This window comes from Oryza brachyantha, chromosome 3 (assembly GCF_000231095.2).
Source record: "Oryza brachyantha chromosome 3, ObraRS2, whole genome shotgun sequence".
NCBI classification, from domain to species: domain Eukaryota; kingdom Viridiplantae; phylum Streptophyta; class Magnoliopsida; order Poales; family Poaceae; genus Oryza; species Oryza brachyantha.
Genome location: NC_023165.2, coordinates 3,076,676 through 3,094,649, shown reverse-complemented (window position 1 = coordinate 3,094,649; position 17,974 = coordinate 3,076,676). Strand labels below are relative to the sequence as shown.

General features: G+C 44.2%; 5 protein-coding genes across 5 annotated transcripts; 3 read left to right on the top strand and 2 right to left on the bottom strand.

Annotated features, from left to right (window-relative positions):
* Positions 1 to 569: 569 nt before the first annotated feature.
* Positions 570 to 4,293, bottom strand: LOC102723028 (ribulose-phosphate 3-epimerase, chloroplastic). Its single transcript, XM_006649402.2, has 9 exons — positions 4,026 to 4,293; positions 3,240 to 3,348; positions 2,927 to 3,067; positions 2,708 to 2,821; positions 2,029 to 2,107; positions 1,512 to 1,621; positions 1,153 to 1,209; positions 979 to 1,048; positions 570 to 854 (listed from the first exon to the last, which is right to left on the bottom strand). The coding sequence occupies exons 1-9, from the start codon at positions 4,118 to 4,120 to the stop codon at positions 805 to 807; spliced, it is 825 nt and encodes a 274-aa protein (XP_006649465.1). The 5' UTR covers positions 4,121 to 4,293; the 3' UTR covers positions 570 to 804.
* A 571-nt stretch (positions 4,294 to 4,864) lies between these two features.
* LOC102722748 lies at positions 4,865 to 7,325 on the bottom strand. The gene is made up of 3 exons (XM_006649401.3): positions 7,068 to 7,325; positions 6,119 to 6,192; positions 4,865 to 5,268 (listed from the first exon to the last, which is right to left on the bottom strand). Exons 1-3 carry the CDS (start codon positions 7,254 to 7,256, stop codon positions 5,190 to 5,192), a joined length of 342 nt encoding a protein of 113 aa, XP_006649464.3. The 5' UTR covers positions 7,257 to 7,325; the 3' UTR covers positions 4,865 to 5,189.
* A 1,324-nt stretch (positions 7,326 to 8,649) lies between these two features.
* On the top strand, positions 8,650 to 10,508 carry LOC102722200 (methyltransferase FGSG_00040). The gene has a single exon (XM_040522464.1). It carries the CDS (start codon positions 8,669 to 8,671, stop codon positions 10,271 to 10,273), a length of 1,605 nt encoding a protein of 534 aa, XP_040378398.1. The 5' UTR covers positions 8,650 to 8,668; the 3' UTR covers positions 10,274 to 10,508.
* A 717-nt stretch (positions 10,509 to 11,225) lies between these two features.
* On the top strand, positions 11,226 to 13,396 carry LOC102721913 (cytochrome P450 704B1). The gene is made up of 4 exons (XM_040521901.1): positions 11,226 to 11,598; positions 11,684 to 11,899; positions 11,993 to 12,289; positions 12,417 to 13,396. The coding sequence occupies exons 1-4, from the start codon at positions 11,260 to 11,262 to the stop codon at positions 13,188 to 13,190; spliced, it is 1,626 nt and encodes a 541-aa protein (XP_040377835.1). The 5' UTR covers positions 11,226 to 11,259; the 3' UTR covers positions 13,191 to 13,396.
* On the top strand, positions 13,372 to 15,111 carry LOC107303356 (pentatricopeptide repeat-containing protein At5g15300). The gene is given in 1 exon segment (XM_015834291.2): positions 13,372 to 15,111. A coding segment is annotated over 1 exon segment (1,734 nt). The 5' UTR covers positions 13,372 to 13,377.
* The last annotated feature ends 2,863 nt before the right edge of the window (positions 15,112 to 17,974 follow it).

Below are 17,974 nucleotides of genomic sequence, written 5' to 3'. Positions count from 1 at the left end.
TATTCATGTAAACATGAACTATTGTATTTCCTTTAGTTTGATAATTTATATCGTTTTGAATAATGTTTAACTTAAAATTTTAAAACTTTAATATTAATAACTTTAAAATTTACCTTAAAGACAATAGAACAACATGTGTAGATAAACCTTAAAAAAATACTTTAATAAAAGTAGTATTTTATTTATTTATTCATTGTGTGTATATACTATAACAGAAAATCAATCAAAATAGGTTTGGGAGGGTTCAAAATAACATGAATTATCGAACTATGGCCCTGTTCGTTTCCTCTCTTCTTTATCCCCGTATTCTTTCGTTTCGTTTTTCAAGCGCATGTATCCCGAATTGCTAAACAGTGTGTTTTAATAAAAATTTTCTATAGAAAAGTTGCTTTAAAAATTCAAACTAATTTATTTTTCTAATTTCTATAGTTAATAATTAATTAATCATGTACTAATCTATTACCATATTTTCTGCGCCAGTTAATATTTTCTGCGCCAGTTAATAGCACAGCCGCTGAAGGCAGCCTATAGGGAGTAATTAGTAGAAAAAGCCAGTGACATATATAGGATTTGCTAAAGAACGATATTTATTATGAACAATTCCGTGAGCACGGTAGTATCACATGACACTGAGGTGAGAATATATAATACATCCCCGTGGACACTGAGAAAAATGGTCGTCCTCCAAGTTCTCTTTCTTCCTTCAGTTTCCCCACCAATATAACGTACAGCTTGGCAGATATCTGTACAAACCGCAGCATTAGTAAACAAAAACCACGTATACAGCATATTTGGTCCAGTTCCTCATGCTGTTACAGCCACAGGTTTTTGGCTGGTCTTGATTCCTTTGATAGCTGCAAAATTGCAAGAGGAACAGCATAAGCACTTTACCATCTGTTAGTAACCTATGTTTTCTGATATTCATATTTAAGAACTTGTTTGAAGATTGAATGTGGATGCATTGAAAAGAAGCCATGCCTGCTGCATAGTCTGGAGCCCCGAAAACAGCAGAACCAGCAACAATGGCGTTAGCTCCAGCTTCGATGACCTGTTATTCAGTGAAACATGAAATTAATACTCAGGTGAACCAGCATTATAGTCCAAAATTGTTCTGCACCTGTATAGATATTTAATACTAGTAATATACTATACCTTGTAGGCATTTTTCGGACCAACTCCACCATCAACCTCAATCCAAGGGTTTACTCCCTATTAAAATAAATAAATAAATAAATGCACGCTTAGAACATCAGCACCCACATCTTTTCACTTCTGCTTATGCTTATAAGCCAAAATTTAAACTTTTAACCTTAAATTTAAAATTGATTTTAGAGTTTTTTCACCGAAGTTTATTTTCCAGCCTTGGCTCTTAGATCGTCAAGAATATGTATATAAAAGTTATATTCACAAATTGTTTGTTGTTTGCAAATATATCATTTGACTTTTTCCATAAAAAAGCCAAACAATCATCCCCAGCAAAGTGAGAATACACGAAGGAAATGAGGATATACCTTCTCTGCACATAATCTTCTCAACTCTGCAATCTTCTTTACTTGGCTTTCAATAAAGCTCTGCCCACCAAACCCAGGATTCACCGACATAATCAATACTAGATCAACAACTGCACAGGCAAATGTAGTAGCTTGTCAGTTGTGAAGACTGAAGTCATCTCAGAAGGCAATCATGAAAAACAGAAAAAGTAACATATGTGTGTTGTGCTATTGATAAACTAAAGAAATGTTAGTTGAATAACAGGAATGCTATGTCTGATTCACAAAACCAGACATAATCTAAACAGATCATGTGCTTCTTCCAGCATCAACACATCGCACATCGCACTTAGCAACTATTTTCCGAATCGTGCATTGAAAATAATAGTTATCAGCAAAACATAATTCACAGGACTACTAGGTAGAGTTTGGACATGAAAGAGTTGATAATTCAAACTTGGTATGCTAACATCAATAGATTTTCCAAATCTTACACACATGTCAAAGCACTACAAATATGGAGCGAGAATAGGCTTACCATCAAGTACATAATCTATCGCAGTGAGCGGGGTTGCAGGATTCAGAACAACTCCAGCCTTTGCTCCTAGACTTTTAATCTGAAAAAAAGTGAAACCAATAAGTCATTTGCAGATTCTGTCCTTGACATTAAGATGCAATTACTACCAAAAGTGAATATATATCAAGTTCAACTAGCATTATTAGACAGGTAAGAGACAAATTTATTGCAGCCCTAATCACTATGTCATGTGAGTTATCTATTTATCTAGAAAATTGCTGCTAATAGTTAGTTGAAGGGGGCAAATGATAATCATGATGTCTAGTATAAAAATGATCCAGGAAAATGTTTGGTATAGCAAGTAGTCCTAAATTATAGTATGCCCCTTTGATCGAAGACTAGTTACAGTCCAACTTCCTCTTAGCCAGATAACAGTAAATCTCAGATAAGATAAAACACTAAATTTGGAGAGAAATCCACGGTTGTATGCTAATTCATGAATGACCGAAAACAAAGTGAAATTGTGAATTTGACTGAAATCATTCATGCTACTAAAGCACAACTAGACACGGGCGTGCATCCACGCACATGGCAGAAAAAGAATGCCCACCTATTTACACAAACTCCAAAGGAAGTAGAAGTTATTCAAATCCAAATATGTTATCCAAAATATTAACTGGTAAAAGATGCCAAGCTTTACCTGATTGACTGTTCGGTGTAGATGGATGGTTGATGATTGTTCACAGTGAACACTAACAATATCAGCACCTGCTTTGATAAAATCTGGAACTCGCTGCTCAGGTTCCACAATCATCTACAATAAATAACATAACAAATTGCCACATTCAGCACAGGTCAAAGGGAGCAAAATTATAGCAGATAAATACCTAAAAATTCAGTAAGGCTTCTTAAGAAGTACCAGATGCACATCCAACGGAAGATCAGTGACTGGACGGAGGGCATCAACAACCAAAGGTCCAATCGTGATATTTGGCACAAAACGTCCATCCATGACATCAACATGAATCCAGTCACATCCTGCCACCTCCACAGCTTTTACCTAGTAATATTATTCAAATAATGCATCATCAATCTATTCTTTGTCTCATGATATCGATCTATTATTCCAATATATAGTAGCCTAAATGATCCTACTACACATATTCCCAATATATAGTGCACAAATCATCGCAATGCTATGCAATTTGATAGAAGCTAGAATATATACAGACCTGCTCACCAAGCTTGGAAAAGTTCGCGGAAAGAATGGAAGGGGACACAATGATGTCATTCTTTGAGAACTTGTCAACCCTGGATGATGCCCTGACTTGGAATGCTTTCCTACAAAGCATCAAGGCAAAACAGAATGGTAACCTTCAGATCACAGCACTTAACAAGATACTAAGACAGTGAAGTCCTCAACATGTGATCTAACCAACATTTATACCTTCTGAATTTTGAGGTCAATTCTTATCATGAGTAGGCAATATAGCATATAGACCATTCATCACTTATAAACATCGAATACATATAGCATCAGAGGCATTCAGAACAACAGTAAAAGTGAAATCGAGCATATACAACGGTTCTAAACATGTCATGGCTGGCGTCCTGATGAACTCCCCAACACAAGGCAACTGGTGAAGCTTAAGGGCAAGGCGAATAAACAGCAGCAGTGCAAGCCCCCTCCTTGAGACTGTGCCGCAGCTCAAAGGTCATGACCCAAAAAAGGCTTCACTCCAAAATGCTATTCGGTGTTGAGGGATGGAGTTTTGCCTAATGCGGGAGCACCCGGAGCCCCAGCCAGACCAATCAGGTCCACGTACTGCTATGCTAAGCGAGAGCTCGCAAGGATCTCTACCTTCACCGGCGTGTGCGACGGGGGACTCGGGGAGCAACGGCACAGTTCACCCAATCGGATTCGGCACGCCGGTGTTCAGGTCCGGTCGACCGCAACCGCAACGCCGGAACCGGAAGCTTCACACGTAAGGGAAGAAAAGGGGGGGGGGGGCACCTACCTTGGCGAGGAGAAGGCGAGGCGGCGGCCGCCACCGAGGAAGGCGGCCCGCGGCGAGGCGAAGGTGGAGCACAGCGACGACGACGGCGACGCCATCTGGTGTGTATGTACTCCTATGTATCTCGCAGGCAGGTTTTGGTTGGGTTGGCGATGGCTGGGCGATTTGGTGAAGCGGTGGCGGCTATTGCGTCGCGTGCTGAGGGGAGGAGGAGGATCTGGCTCCGCTTCGCCTTCGCGTTATCTGCTCGCTGCGGCTGCACCAGCCGGGCCACAGAAATCGCAGCCGTTTCCTCGCCCTCGGCCCAGCGAATTGGGGTTTTTTTTTTGGTTGGTTGGTGGCGGCTGAGGCGAGCCAACGACCGCGGTTTCGTCGTCTACCTAACCCCCGGGCGTTCGCCGTGCAGTCCACCGTGTAGCTGGCCTGGCCTGTGCCGCGCACCGAAAATGAGCATCCGGATCTCGTACCGGCATCTCTCCCTTTCATCTTTCACGCCGGTGAACGCAGCACATTTGTTTCTACTCACCACGCACATACATTTTGTGGTCTCGTTTCTTTGCTGTTTGTCTTGTGCTTATTGACTATTAAAAGTTTTATCTTATGCTTATTGATGATTAAAAGGTAACTTGTGGGTAAAACTTTTATAAACGTATTTTTAATGATTTAAAAGCATTTTTTAAAAAATAAACTATAATAAAATAACCTTAAAACTAACACCAAATTTAAGTTTTGACTCATAAGTGGAAGATAAGACCTTTTCTTATCTACATTTGAGATGGAGTAACGGTTGAGACGCATGCAAAACGTGACCAGACATTAGAGCACGATTAATTGAGTATTAATTATTGTAATATTGACAAATATATTTATTTAACTTTTTCAGAACTGTATGGAAAGTTTTTGTCAAGCTCTCGCGGAATATCTCAGCCAAATAGCTGACAAGAACGAAGCCTGATGCATCCATTCATGTCAACCGTAGCATTGAGTTTTGACAGGGGATTTTCACAATCAAACTGGGGTCTAAGCGTACATTGATTTAAAACCTTGCAAATAGAACAGAAACCAAACATAGAATGAGATCCGACAACGTTTATGGTGCTATGATGTTCAGAGTTCAGACGTAGCTTGATGTTCAGACCGAACTGGGGAGAAGCTAGCTGAACAATTTTATGAGCTCGAGTCACCGGGGTTCCCTCTTTCTCCGCTGCAGCAGTAGAAGTGGGGCAGTTTCACTCGGCCACAACACCTGATAGTCACAAAAAGATACCCCGGTTATTACCTTGGCGACATACCACAACTGTGATGTGCAGCTCTAGTGTTCAAAGGATGAAACATTCTCTGTGTCACAACATTGGAGAAGTGCTCCAGAATAATGTAAAGAATTGCATGAAACATAAACTACACAAAGGCGAAGCATAGACAGCTCGAATGACTCATATAAGTTATAAGCATGGAGTTACGGGTGCAAATCTGAAAACTCAGATGAGACAGGCAGTTTCTGAGTCATCTGCAAAAATGTCGTTTTTCAGCATGTGTAATTCCAAGATCACATAGCATGTTTACTTAAGAACTGGATTCTGGAAGGTGCATGCACTTTTGGGCTTAATTAAAACCTACTAGCTCTATTTCATATCGTAAGACTTTCTAGTCTTGCGGTCTTGCCTAGATTCATCCATTGATGAATGTATCCAATTTATATATATGATCCATTGAGGAATGTATCCAATTTGTATATATGTCTATATTTATTAGCATCCCTATGGGTCTAGGCAACACCAGAAAGTCATACAGCGTCAAAACAGATGGAGTACTAAGTTTGTTGCTACTCGTACTAGTATTGTATTGTAAAGAGTGGGGGTATCGCTAACCTAAGAGCATAGCACTTTACAGTTTAACATCTAAACAGTCATAAATATAATTTATCCACATGAGTAGTAAAACAATCAGAATCAATTATGCTGTTGCATAGCAAAAAGAAAAAAAAAAAGAAATTTACTACCACAAGGACGACTTACTTAGTATCTACTTTAGACATAGCAAGGGCAGAACAAATCAGGAAAAACTAACAAGAACTCCTTATTTAGCTTCAAATGTACCTGCAACGGACAATCACTGGAACAGGCTTCAACACTTTTGGTCCATTCCTCAAACCCTTCTTGTATTTTGACACCTGCAATGCAAAAGGATGATGATGTCAACCATCATGACCAACAAAGCAAAACACAAGAGGCAACAAACATGAAACAAACAAATAACATGCTCAAATCTCAAAACTGCAACAGAGGTGTTTGAGACAATGAGATGAAGCACATACTTATACAGAACAAATACATATTCAAAAGTAATTATGCTAGTAGTTAGACGTCACCCCAAGGTCATCGCTACTTACATACACAGATAACTTATGCTCAAATATTAAGTGCGACAATGACAATTTATACTCTGTTATCTTCATTTCTGCTTTCCTGATTTATCACATTTGGTGAGTTAAACATGTATTGATTTGTCTATCAAGTCCACTCAAATAACAAACAACTTGGCAGATTTCTTATTACAACCAAAAGTTAAAACCTGCAATTAATCTTGGCAACATCGTACAGTGTACAGTTAAAAGATTATTGACAATGAAAGAACAAACACTTGCCTCTAACACCATGAGATGCACACAGTTAAAAGATTTAAAGTGGAACTGAATTTCATGAAAACTAAATATCGTTTTCCACATTTGAAAGCTTAAACAAATAGACCATACCTCGCACTCAATTTTCCAACTGGAATTACTTCAAACACAAAACACTATATATCATTATCCTACCAAGCAATTGAACAAAAAAAATCTAAAAAAATCCCTCGGTGTTCCACCCTTAATACATTTCGATAGGTCGCACTTTTCTATGCACCAGGCAATCCGATGAACACCTAGAGTGCATTCCACTGTACACAGTGCACCATAACGCAGCATCGACCAAGATGGCCACGACCAGACCATGACTATGCAGTTAAAATACCAAACCAGAGATAAAATGGGGCGGGAAGCTAAGATACCTTCTTCTTGGGGACGGCCATGAGCTCCATGCCGCCGCCGACGGCGGCGCCTATGCCTGGAAACACCAGCGACTGGGCCTCGTTCAAAGGAGCTGCAGGGGTTGCAGGTAGGAGAGGTAGTCCGGAAGGCAGGCGAGGCGCCACCGCGGCCGCCGCCGCTCGCCGGAGCCAACCCGCCGCCGCCGCCATGGATCGCCTTCCGGAGGGGTACGGGAGGAGAAGGGTTAGTGGGGAGGAGAACAGGGCGAGAGAGTGGAAGAGCTGCTGATCCGACCGTCCGCTTTTAATCGAGCGGGTAGGATGGTGCGCGTCTGGAACCTGAAAGCGGAGAGTGAAGCTATACGTGTTCGTGATCTCAATACGGAAATTTGAGGTTCAAATTCAATGTTAGGAACAATTCAACTGCTCAAAGCTTTAAAAAGAATCTCTCTGAACTGCGTTCCTAGCTTGGACACTGGGAAAAATGCAATCGGTTCCATGCATTTTTATTACCATTACTCATAAATGGTACTCCTGATTTTCTCTCTGGGTAATGATATATTTATAAACGAAAGCTAATTTATGAACAAAATTTTATATACGTATTTTTAGTCTCTAAAAATTAAGGTTGGAAAGTAAATTTCAGTGGAAAAACCCCCCAAAACAACTCCAAATTTTATATTAAAAATTTTAATTTTGGCTTATAAGCATAAACAGAAGCAAAAGAATAATGGTGTTCCTTTTTTTTCCTCCCAGTTACATGTTATACTTCCTCCGTTTCATATTATAAGACTTTCTAGGTTTATCTATAATCATCCATATATCAATGTATATGTTTTATATATGTGTCTAGATTTATTAGCACACATATGAATCTAGACAATGCCAAAAAGTCTTATAATATGAAACGGATGTTGTTTGAAGACTTGCAATTTTACTCTGGATTTCATGTACTATGAATTACTCATTTTCCTGTGAATTCATAATAAGAAGTTTGTATTTTCACCTATTGTAACTTCTAAACAGCCTATAAATATGGGACTCATATTTTGGCATAAAACACTATTTGTTGCAATCAAAAGAATAAATTTTAAAATTTAATTTTGGAATTGGTTTGGTATTTTTTTATCATAGTTTATTTATAGCATTGATGTTTGAATCGATTTGAACACAAACATAAACTTTCAACCATAAATTATTATTTTTCATCAATACGTTGGTTGGCGTGATACTAACAAGTGAGACCCTAGATTTATTTCATTTACTCCTTTTTTTTCCTATTGAGCATGAAGTCTATAGCAATGTACACGATTACCAATATAATTATTTCAAACAAATCTATCACTCTTGTGAAATTTCTGCCTTTATGACGTCTAAATTTAAAAGGAAAACACATTAAAGAAACACATGAAGTCCTGAACCACCGTGACTGCTCGTGTCTCGTAGCCGTTGCTACTTTCCCTCCAGTACCAGTAGTGCAGTACAGTAGTCCAGTGGAATCCAGTCTCCAGATCCGACCGTTACACAGCAAAGCCGCGAGCTTTCGAACCCAAACAAACACCTCCGACATCGCCGCCGCCGCACACCAACCCAACCAAATCGATCTCACCTCACGCGCTGCCATGGCGACGGCTGGCCTCGACGACGACTCGCTGCAGCAGCTGCGGAGCCGCGCGACGCAGCTGCTGCTCAAGGAGGACTGGAAGGAGTACATCGCCGTCTGCTCGCTCATCGCCGCGGCCGGCTGCAAGGACCGCCGCGTCCTCTGCTCCGCGCTCGCCCGCCGCGCCGACGCCCGGGCCCGCCTCGGTGACGCCCCCGGCGCGCTCGCCGACTGCGACGCCGCGCTGGCGGCCGACCCGGCGCACCCCGGGGCGCTGCTCTCCAAGGGCGCGGTCCTGCGCGGCCTCGGCCGGTACGCGCGCGCCGCCGAGTGCTTCCGCGCTGCGCTCGCCGCGAGCGGCACCGACGAGGTGCGGGAGATGATCGAGCAGTGCAAGCGGCTGGAGGCGCAGGCGAGGAGCGGCGCGGTGGACTTGTCGGAGTGGGTGCTCGCCGGGTTCTCCGGGAAGTGCCCGGACCTCGCGGAGCACGTCGGGCCGGTGGAGGTGCGCCGGTCCTCGCACGGCGGCCGTGGGGTTTTCGCGGTGAAGAACATCGATGCGGGAGCCACCCTCTTGATCTCCAAGGCGGTGGCGATCGGAAGGGGAGTAATCACGGACGCGGCCGATAGCTGCGAGAAGATGGTGGTGTGGAAGGACTTCGTCGACAAGGTGCTCGACGCCGCCGAAAAGTGCCCAAAGACGGCATCTCTGATCTATACTCTCTCCACCGGCGAGGAGCCAGAAGACGAGCTCCCCGTCCCGGACATAGCGCAGTTCAAGCAAGAAGCGGAGGAGCCCGACGATGGCACGGCCGCGGCGACGGAGTCAGCGCCAGAGGTGACTCTGGATGTGGACAAGATCTTGAAATTGCTCGACGTCAATTGCTTGACCGAGGACGCAGCGCCGTCCTCCAATCTGCTCGGCAGCAATGGCGTCGTCAACTGCGGCGTAGGGCTGTGGGTCTTGCTGGCGTTCATTAACCACTCGTGCCACCCAAACGCCCGGCGCACCCACGTCGGCGACCATGCCATTGTTCACGCGTCAAGGGACATCAAAGCCGGGGAGGAGATCACCTTCGCCTACTTCGACGTGCTCACCCCGGTGGGCAGGCGCAGGGAGGCGGCCAGAGCGTGGGGCTTCGAATGCCAGTGCGACCGGTGCAGGTTCGAAGCCGGCGACGCCATTCTCGGGCAAGAACTCGCGAGATTGGAGAACGAGCTGGTCAACGGCGGAGGAGACATGGGAGCACTGGTGGTGCGGCTCGAGGAGAAGATGAGGAAGTCCATGGTGAAGGAGAGGAGGAAGGCGTTCTTGCGCGCGTCGTTCTGGGGCGCGTACTCCGCCTTGTTCGGCTCCGACAAGCTGGTGAGGAAGTGGGGGAGGCGGGTTCCCGGCGAGGCCGCTGTCGCAGAGAGCGTCGCAGGGGCGATCGGCGGCAACGAGAGCGTGCTGAGGGCGATGCTGAGAGGCGCCGGCAACGGCGACGGCTGCGGCAACCGGCTCGAGGTGGAAGACAAGGTGGTGAGGATTGGGAGGGCTACGTATGGCAAGGTGGTGAAGAGGCAGGCAATGAGAGCTCTCTTCAAACTCACATTGGATGCTGACAGCAACAAAAGCCTCTAGATTTTGATACTTCTGATCAGTACTCATTAGCCCAGTAGCAGATGAGATATTTATTCAGCAAATAATCTGGTTTGCTCGAAGCTTGTAATAAGAGGAGTGTGGGCAAGAATCAAGATCATTAGTAAGAGCAATATTTTCATGCTCTTTTGATCTTGGTTTCAGACTTGCTACAGTGTTGACATCAGTTATTTCTCAATTCAGTTGTAGTATTCATTGTTGCATCACAAAGGATAAAGTTCTACAGAAAATAATGTTTACTCTTCTTTCCAGATGTTTAAATTTCATGGGTCAGGGGTTTCTCAAATATTTGATATCTGGCTTATTTGTAAAAAAGAAATCAGCTGTCAATAGCCAGAATATTTAGGGATGCCATGTATTCTTGTTTGAAAGATGGGATGCCATGTCCCTCAATTTATCTTGTTTGTTCTAATGAGAATGTTTTAATTGGATGGCAACTACTTTCATTAAAATATTTTACTCATATGAAGAAGAAACCAACTACTTCGGGCTCACAATTTATCTTTCTTCCAAGACGCCTATTTCATTTTAGTTGTCACGTAGAATCAATGACTTATATCTTTATTTCAATAAGACAATATCGGCAGAAATTGTAACTGGTTTCAGTTGGTGACAATTTAACAGAATCAGATAACTCTGACAGTAGAAGGTGACAGACCCTGTCGCCACAAATACTTCAGTTACCTGTACAAAAACAGCACACTTCCGGCTTAGTAGAAAACACGTATTAACATTCAATTTGTGTTTATAGAAATAACAATTCTTTTCTAGGTAGACTGGTCACAAAAAGAAAACTAAAGCTAAGACCCAACTCCTAAGGGTGTTAGGTTAGGGACACAATATGAATGAAGCAATCTTAATTCTCGGTCACACCAAGATTGTCTCAAGTTTGGTAGCATCAATGCCCAATATATCACCTAACAATGTCATCAAACTCTACATAGCATCTCTTTTAGACTGAACTCTTCATGAAGAGCACCATGGAGGAAGCTCATGCCATGCCTGTGACATCTTTCTTCCCACTAGCAGGGTTCCACAAGCTCATCGCCATCTTCCTTGTTGTCCTCTCATGGATCTTGGTCCACAAGTGGAGCCTAAGGAACCAGAAAGGGCCAAGATCATGGCCAATCATCGGTGCGACAGTGGAGCAACTGAAGAACTACCACAGGATGCATGACTGGCTTGTCGAGTACTTGTCGAAGGACAGGACGGTGACCGTCGACATGCCGTTCACCTCATACACCTACATTGCCGACCCGGTGAACGTCGAGCATGTCCTCAAGACCAACTTCACCAATTACCCCAAGGTAAGAGAACCAAGAGATCTTCAGTTTACTGTAAAATTTGTCTTGTTCAATACTGACAGTGACACAAATGTCTGAAAATATGTAGGGTGAAGTGTATAGGTCTTACATGAATGTGCTTCTTGGTGATGGCATATTCAACGCCGACGGGGAGATGTGGAGGAAGCAAAGGAAGACGGCCAGCTTCGAGTTTGCTTCCAAGAACTTGAGAGACTTCAGCACTGTTGTGTTCAGGGAGTACTCCCTGAAGCTATCAAGCATTCTGAACCAAGCATGCAAGGCAGGCAGAGTTGTAGACATGCAGGTAGTAACCAACTCAATTCCTTGCATATATCTGAACATTTCTTAAACCCAAATTGATCAGGATTCTAATGCAAGAAGCTAATCATAAATTCAGGAATTGTTCATGAGGATGACACTGGACTCGATCTGCAAGGTTGGGTTTGGGGTTGAGATCGGGACGCTGTCACCTGATCTCCCGGAGAACAGCTTTGCTCAGGCATTCGACGCTGCAAACATCATCGTCACGCTGCGGTTCATCGATCCTCTATGGCGTCTGAAGAAGTTCTTGCATGTCGGATCAGAGGCTCTTCTTGAGCAGAGCATGAAGCTCGTGGATGACTTCACCTACAGCGTGATCCGCCGGCGCAAGGCTGAGATCGTGCAGGCTCGGGCCAGCGGCCAGCAAGAGAAGGTGATTCGTTTCGCTCTCGATCACTGTAAAAATTCAGTACAGCTGACATGACCATGGTGGTGATAATCATCATATTGGAAAAAGTTTTGTTTTTTGATTGGTTGGTTTGTAATGGCGAGGCGAGCAGATCAAGCATGACATACTGTCGCGGTTCATCGAGCTGGGGGAGGCCGGCGACGAGGGGAGCAGCTTCGGGGACGACAAGAGCCTCCGGGACGTGGTGCTCAACTTCGTGATCGCCGGGCGGGACACGACGGCGACGACGCTGTCGTGGTTCACGTACATGGCGATGACGCACCCGGCCGTCGCCGAGAAGCTGCGGCGCGAGCTGGCCGCGTTCGAGGCGGAGCGCGCGCGCGAGGAGGGTGTCGTGCTCGCCGACGACGGCGGCGAGGCGTCGTTCCCGGCGCGCGTGGCGCAGTTCGCCGGCCTGCTCACCTACGATGGCCTCGGGAAGCTGGTGTACCTGCACGCGTGCGTGACGGAGACGCTCCGCCTCTACCCGGCGGTGCCGCAGGACCCCAAGGGCATCCTGGAGGACGACGTGCTCCCCGATGGCACGAAGGTGCGCGCCGGCGGGATGGTGACGTACGTCCCCTACTCCATGGGGAGGATGGAGTACAACTGGGGCCCCGACGCGGCGAGGTTCCGGCCGGAGCGGTGGCTCAACGACGACGGCGCCTTCCGCAACGCGTCGCCGTTCAAGTTCACGGCGTTCCAGGCCGGCCCCCGGATCTGCCTCGGCAAGGACTCCGCCTACCTCCAGATGAAGATGGCGCTCGCCATCCTCTTCCGCTTCTACAGGTTCGACCTCGTCGAGAACCACCCCGTCAAGTACCGGATGATGACCATCCTCTCCATGGCCCATGGCCTCAAGGTCCGCGTCTCCACCTCCGTCTGACCCGCCCGCCGCGCCGCGCCGCGCCGCCCCTCCCCGCCGGCCGCCGCCCCCGTCGCTTACCTAGTAGTAAATAAGCTCGCCTATCAACCTGTAATCTGGTTTTAATTTGAATATTGAAATTTGAATGTACCATGTTTGATCCCAGGATTTGACCCTGGGCTGCTTGAAACTTGCAAATTTCACCTCAATGTTTGATAAATTTTATCAAAAACTGTTCAATTCTGCGTTCCAAGTGGGACTGAATTTAAACATTGGTCACGTGGAGAAAGCTAGTGGGACTGAGATGTTGCGGAAGTCGGGGACGCAGCGGCGGCAGCCGCCGGCGTGGAGGCGGTGCCGCAGCCTGCGCCACATCAAGCAGATGCAAGCGCTCATGGTGCTCCGGGGGTTCCTCTCCGATCCGTGCGAGCTCCGGGAGCTCCTCTTCGCCTCCGCCGTCGCGGTCCGCGGCGCCATCGCGCACGCCTACCTCGTGTTCGGCCAAATACCCCGCCCTGACCGCTTCATGTACAACACCCTCATCCGCGGCGCCGCTCACACGGCCGCGCCCCGGGACGCCGTCTCCCTGTACGCGCGCATGGTGCGGCGCGACGGCGGCGGCGGCGTGAGGCCCGACAAGCTCACCTTCCCGTTCGTGCTCCGCGCTTGCACCGCCATGGGTGCGGGGGACACCGGGGCTCAGGTGCACGCCCACGTCGTGAAGGCTGGCTGCGAGTCGGACGCGTTCGTCAAGAACGCGCTCATTGGCATGCACGCGAGCTGCGGGGATCTGGGCGTCGCGGCTGCTCTGTTTGACGGGGGGTCTCGTCAGGATGCCGTGGCTTGGTCGGCAATGATCGCGGGTTGTGCAAGGCGAGGGGACATTGGTGCTGCACGGGACCTGTTCGACGAATGTCCTGTGAAGGATCTTGTATCCTGGAATGTGATGATCACTGCATACGCAAAGCGGGGAGAGATGGCGTTGGCAAGGGAGCTGTTCGACAAGGTACCTGAACGAGATGTCGTGTCCTGGAACGCGATGATTTCTGGGTATGTGAGCTGTGGTTCGCACTTGCATGCACTGGAGCTGTTTGAGCAGATGCAGCACATGGGCGAAAAGCCCGATATTGTCACCATGCTCAGCTTGCTGTCAGCTTGTGCCGACTCTGGTGATCTGGCTGTTGGCCAGAGGCTGCATTCCTCTCTGTCAGGTATGATCTCTACAAACGGATTCCCAGTTGTTCTCGGAAATGCACTGATTGACATGTATGCAAAATGTGGGAGTATGAAAAGGGCGCTCAAGGTGTTCTGGTCAATGCGAGATAAGGACGTCTCAACTTGGAACTCAATTGTAGGAGGATTGGCACTGCATGGGCATGTCCTGGAATCCATAGATGTGTTTGAGAAGATGGTGAAGGAGAAAGTCAGGCCAGATGAGATCACCTTTGTTGCTGTCCTTATCGCGTGCAGCCACGGTGGGATGGTTGACAAGGGACGTGAGTACTTCGACTTGATGCAACAAAAGTACAGGATGGAACCCAATATCAAGCACTGCGGTTGCATGGTGGACATGCTGGGTCGTGCTGGGTTACTAAAAGAAGCATTTGAGTTCATTGGTAGGATGAAGTTTGAGCCTAATTCTGTCATTTGGAGAACACTGATTGCTGCTTGTAAGGTTCATGGTGAGATAGAATTGGCTGAGCATGCAAACAAGCAACTGCTAAAGGCAAAGAGTGATGAAAGCGGTAATTATGTGCTCCTCTCGAACATCTATGCTTCAGTTGGGGAGTGGCTTGGGTCAGAGAAGATGAGAAAGTTAATGGATGACAGTGGTGTCAACAAAGAGGCAGGCCAAACAGTTGTAGATGGCAGTGTGAAGGATATAATGCAGCCTTTTAGACGGTCGAGATCACATTCCGAATGGAAATGATTTATTTATTGAGGATGCCAGCTATGAAGCTCCGTTTTCTTGGTCAGAAACTGAACACTGCGCAATGAAAATGGATACAAAATGAAATTCAGTACACGTGGACGAAGAACAAAATGCTATCCTGAATTCTTCTTATGATGCAAAATTACTGGAATTGGTCCTAATCTTGTCAGACTCAGACATGTTTCTCAGGCTTGTTAGCATCGCAAATATCCAACCAAAAAGGCTTGAGATTATTTTATGAATGGAAAACAATGTTGGGAAGTTATGTCTTATGGATGCAATCCAAATTGCGCACTTTATCTGTTACATTTGGTGTAGTGCAGGCTATTGCTTGGCATTTATGAGGTGGGCATTTTGAATCAAGAAGACTTGTGGCTACGGAGCTCCTTTGTGTTATCCTGGTAACTTTGAGTTTTGAGTATACCTGCAAGCCTGCAACCTTTTCCTGAACAAAATTATACAAACCAGGTAATGATTCGTTTATCATGGAGATAAACATGTGAAAAGGTTAACTCCAATCTAAACATCAGTTTGCACACCATATCTATACAGTGGGAGTATGGCACTGTCTATAAGTGAAAATATTCTTCGAGCGACAACCCAGTGGACAATCATGAGTTGACGGTTCTGCATTACGGCATCAATTTTGCAAAGATAAAAAAAGATCTGAAACTGTGCAAAACTTTTCCCATTTAGCATAGCAGAGAAATAGCCATGTTCCCAGCATTTTACAAGCATATAATGTACTAATTGGTTATTCTTAAGTGAGAACAAAAGCAGTTTGCTTTGTCACAGTTATTGCATATTCTGAAGCCAATACTGGCCACAGCAATATGCCTGCAGAATATTAGTTATTCCAAGCTTTATTGATTTTTACGATCAGTTGTTAAATGTGTTATAAAAGCTGTGAATTATTTCGCTAAGAGTTGGACCCTTCAGTTCTTCCCCCCAAAAGAAAGGAAACCCACTAATAATAAAGGATATTTTATGTCCGAATTGCAACACTAAATGATTGTCGTGCACCTATTGCTACCAGATGCACGGTGTACCATAGCATTTTATAATGCACTTATTTCATTAATAAATTGTATTAGTTGTATCTGTAAATATATTTTCAAGAAAACAATGTAAATCCCTACCCCAAGTTAATTTTCGGTATACCGTTCAATTAAGCATAGTGCTAGCATTTCTTTTCTATTCCTTTCCAAATTGCATATCAATATATTTGTAAGCCACCAAACAAAATCGTTTTGTCATTGGGATCAATCAAATTGAAGGGTTTTCTTTTTGTGAGAACTTGTAGCATATTTGTCTTTCTCTTGGCAACAATTTGCCATTTGTCCTTTATTCCCTATTATATTTATTCCTAGCCCAAATATTATGGTTTATTTTCAATTTGGGTCAATTATGTCTTTTAAATTCATGGATTGAGAATTCGTGTATTGGTTAATAGTTTTCATTTATCTAGTGCAAAGTGAAACCTATTTTCACACAATAGTGTAAAGTGAAAGTACTTAATGAGCCCATTACGAAGTAAAATAAGGTATACTATACCCCCACACAATGGGTAATTTGCTCAGTACTATACAAAGTAGAATATTCTTCTATAGTTTTCCTTAAAAATATTATTTCTGTAAATAAAACCCTTGTATGGGATCAAAAGATTAATACGTGTTATTTATTTATTTTCCCATGGAATAATTTACACAATAGCTAGATTTTTGTATCATCTCACATTATCAATGTAACAAAAGAGAATTTAGTTCAACATTGGAATTCAATCTATACTCCTTTAAAATGGAGTACTGGTGGTGGTGAGTGGTGAATCTATTATCCGCCACCAATCACCCCATATTCTGACATATGGGACCACTATCCATACCTTCTCCAACCTAATTTAGGGACTAAAAACTTTAATTAACTTTAAAATTATGTCCTAAAATTTAAAATAGATGTCTTCTTTTACAACATACGCCATTTTGCTAGTATAGCATAAATTTAAAAACACAAACCTTGTACTCCAAAATGGGCAAGAGCCTAAATCGACATCCATCATGTGATAAATGTCATGGTATGGATGACACGTCAACATAACAAGCGCCATGCTCTATAAAGTTTATCATATGTCGGTAGCAAACACAAAGACGCCATTGACATTGCACAACTATATATGCAGTATCTTCCTCCCCTTCGAGCCATTATGGAGATAGGCAACTTAACATTGGAAAGATTTATAAGTGGAAGGGCGAAAAAGAACTCGAAATATATTAAAGATCTAGGTTGTAATTCCTTCAACAATGCGCACTCTCTGAGGGTCGACGGGCAACCAAATCTTTGTCTCCTGCAAATGGAGAAAAGTAGTGTGCTAGTGAGTAAATCCAAATTCCAATTGTGATCTCTATGCTTCATTTTTCACATTAGATTCTTTTATTTCCTCGATTTCATCTGGCGGATCTTTTTTTTATTTGAAGAAAAATATTTTACTTATGTTCCTCCATCTTGGAATTAGAGGTTCAATACAAGTTCTTCTATTGTCAAGTTTAGCATTAAGACCTACCTGAATCTTCTTACTTCAAAAAAAATAGCTATCAAGCAGTCTATTATAAGGCCTCTTTTGGAATAGACAAATTTCAAAGAATTTTTGGTGGATATGAACTAAATTATGTAAAATTCCAGTGTTATGAAGAAACTTTAAATATTATTTCCTACTAGTAGGTGTCATATAAGATGGAAAATGCAGAGTCATTAGTGCTGCTCCACTACTGCCTATTTAGGGTTTAGGCTCCCTTTAATTTGGAGTAAAAACATAGCAATTTTGTAGGATTCCAATCCTATGAGATTTTTTCCTATATGACTCTTTCAAACAAATGAT

Coding starts and splice junctions, on each gene's coding strand:
- LOC102723028 (XM_006649402.2), bottom strand. CDS start 4,120: ATGGCGTCGCCGTCGTCGTCGCTGTGCTCCACCTTCGCCTCGCCGCGG. Junction 2,108..2,707: donor TACACCGAACAGTCAATCAG/GTAAAGCTTGGC, acceptor ACTTTTTTTCAG/ATTAAAAGTCTAGGAGCAAA. Junction 1,210..1,511: donor GAAGATTATGTGCAGAGAAG/GTATATCCTCAT, acceptor TTATTTTAATAG/GGAGTAAACCCTTGGATTGA.
- LOC102722748 (XM_006649401.3), bottom strand. CDS start 7,256: ATGGCGGCGGCGGCGGGTTGGCTCCGGCGAGCGGCGGCGGCCGCGGTG. Junction 6,193..7,067: donor TGGCCGTCCCCAAGAAGAAG/GTATCTTAGCTT, acceptor TTTGCATTGCAG/GTGTCAAAATACAAGAAGGG. Junction 5,269..6,118: donor CCAGTGATTGTCCGTTGCAG/GTACATTTGAAG, acceptor TGTGACTATCAG/GTGTTGTGGCCGAGTGAAAC.
- LOC102722200 (XM_040522464.1), top strand. CDS start 8,669: ATGGCGACGGCTGGCCTCGACGACGACTCGCTGCAGCAGCTGCGGAGC.
- LOC102721913 (XM_040521901.1), top strand. CDS start 11,260: ATGAAGAGCACCATGGAGGAAGCTCATGCCATGCCTGTGACATCTTTC. Junction 11,599..11,683: donor ACTTCACCAATTACCCCAAG/GTAAGAGAACCA, acceptor GAAAATATGTAG/GGTGAAGTGTATAGGTCTTA. Junction 12,290..12,416: donor CCAGCGGCCAGCAAGAGAAG/GTGATTCGTTTC, acceptor CGAGGCGAGCAG/ATCAAGCATGACATACTGTC.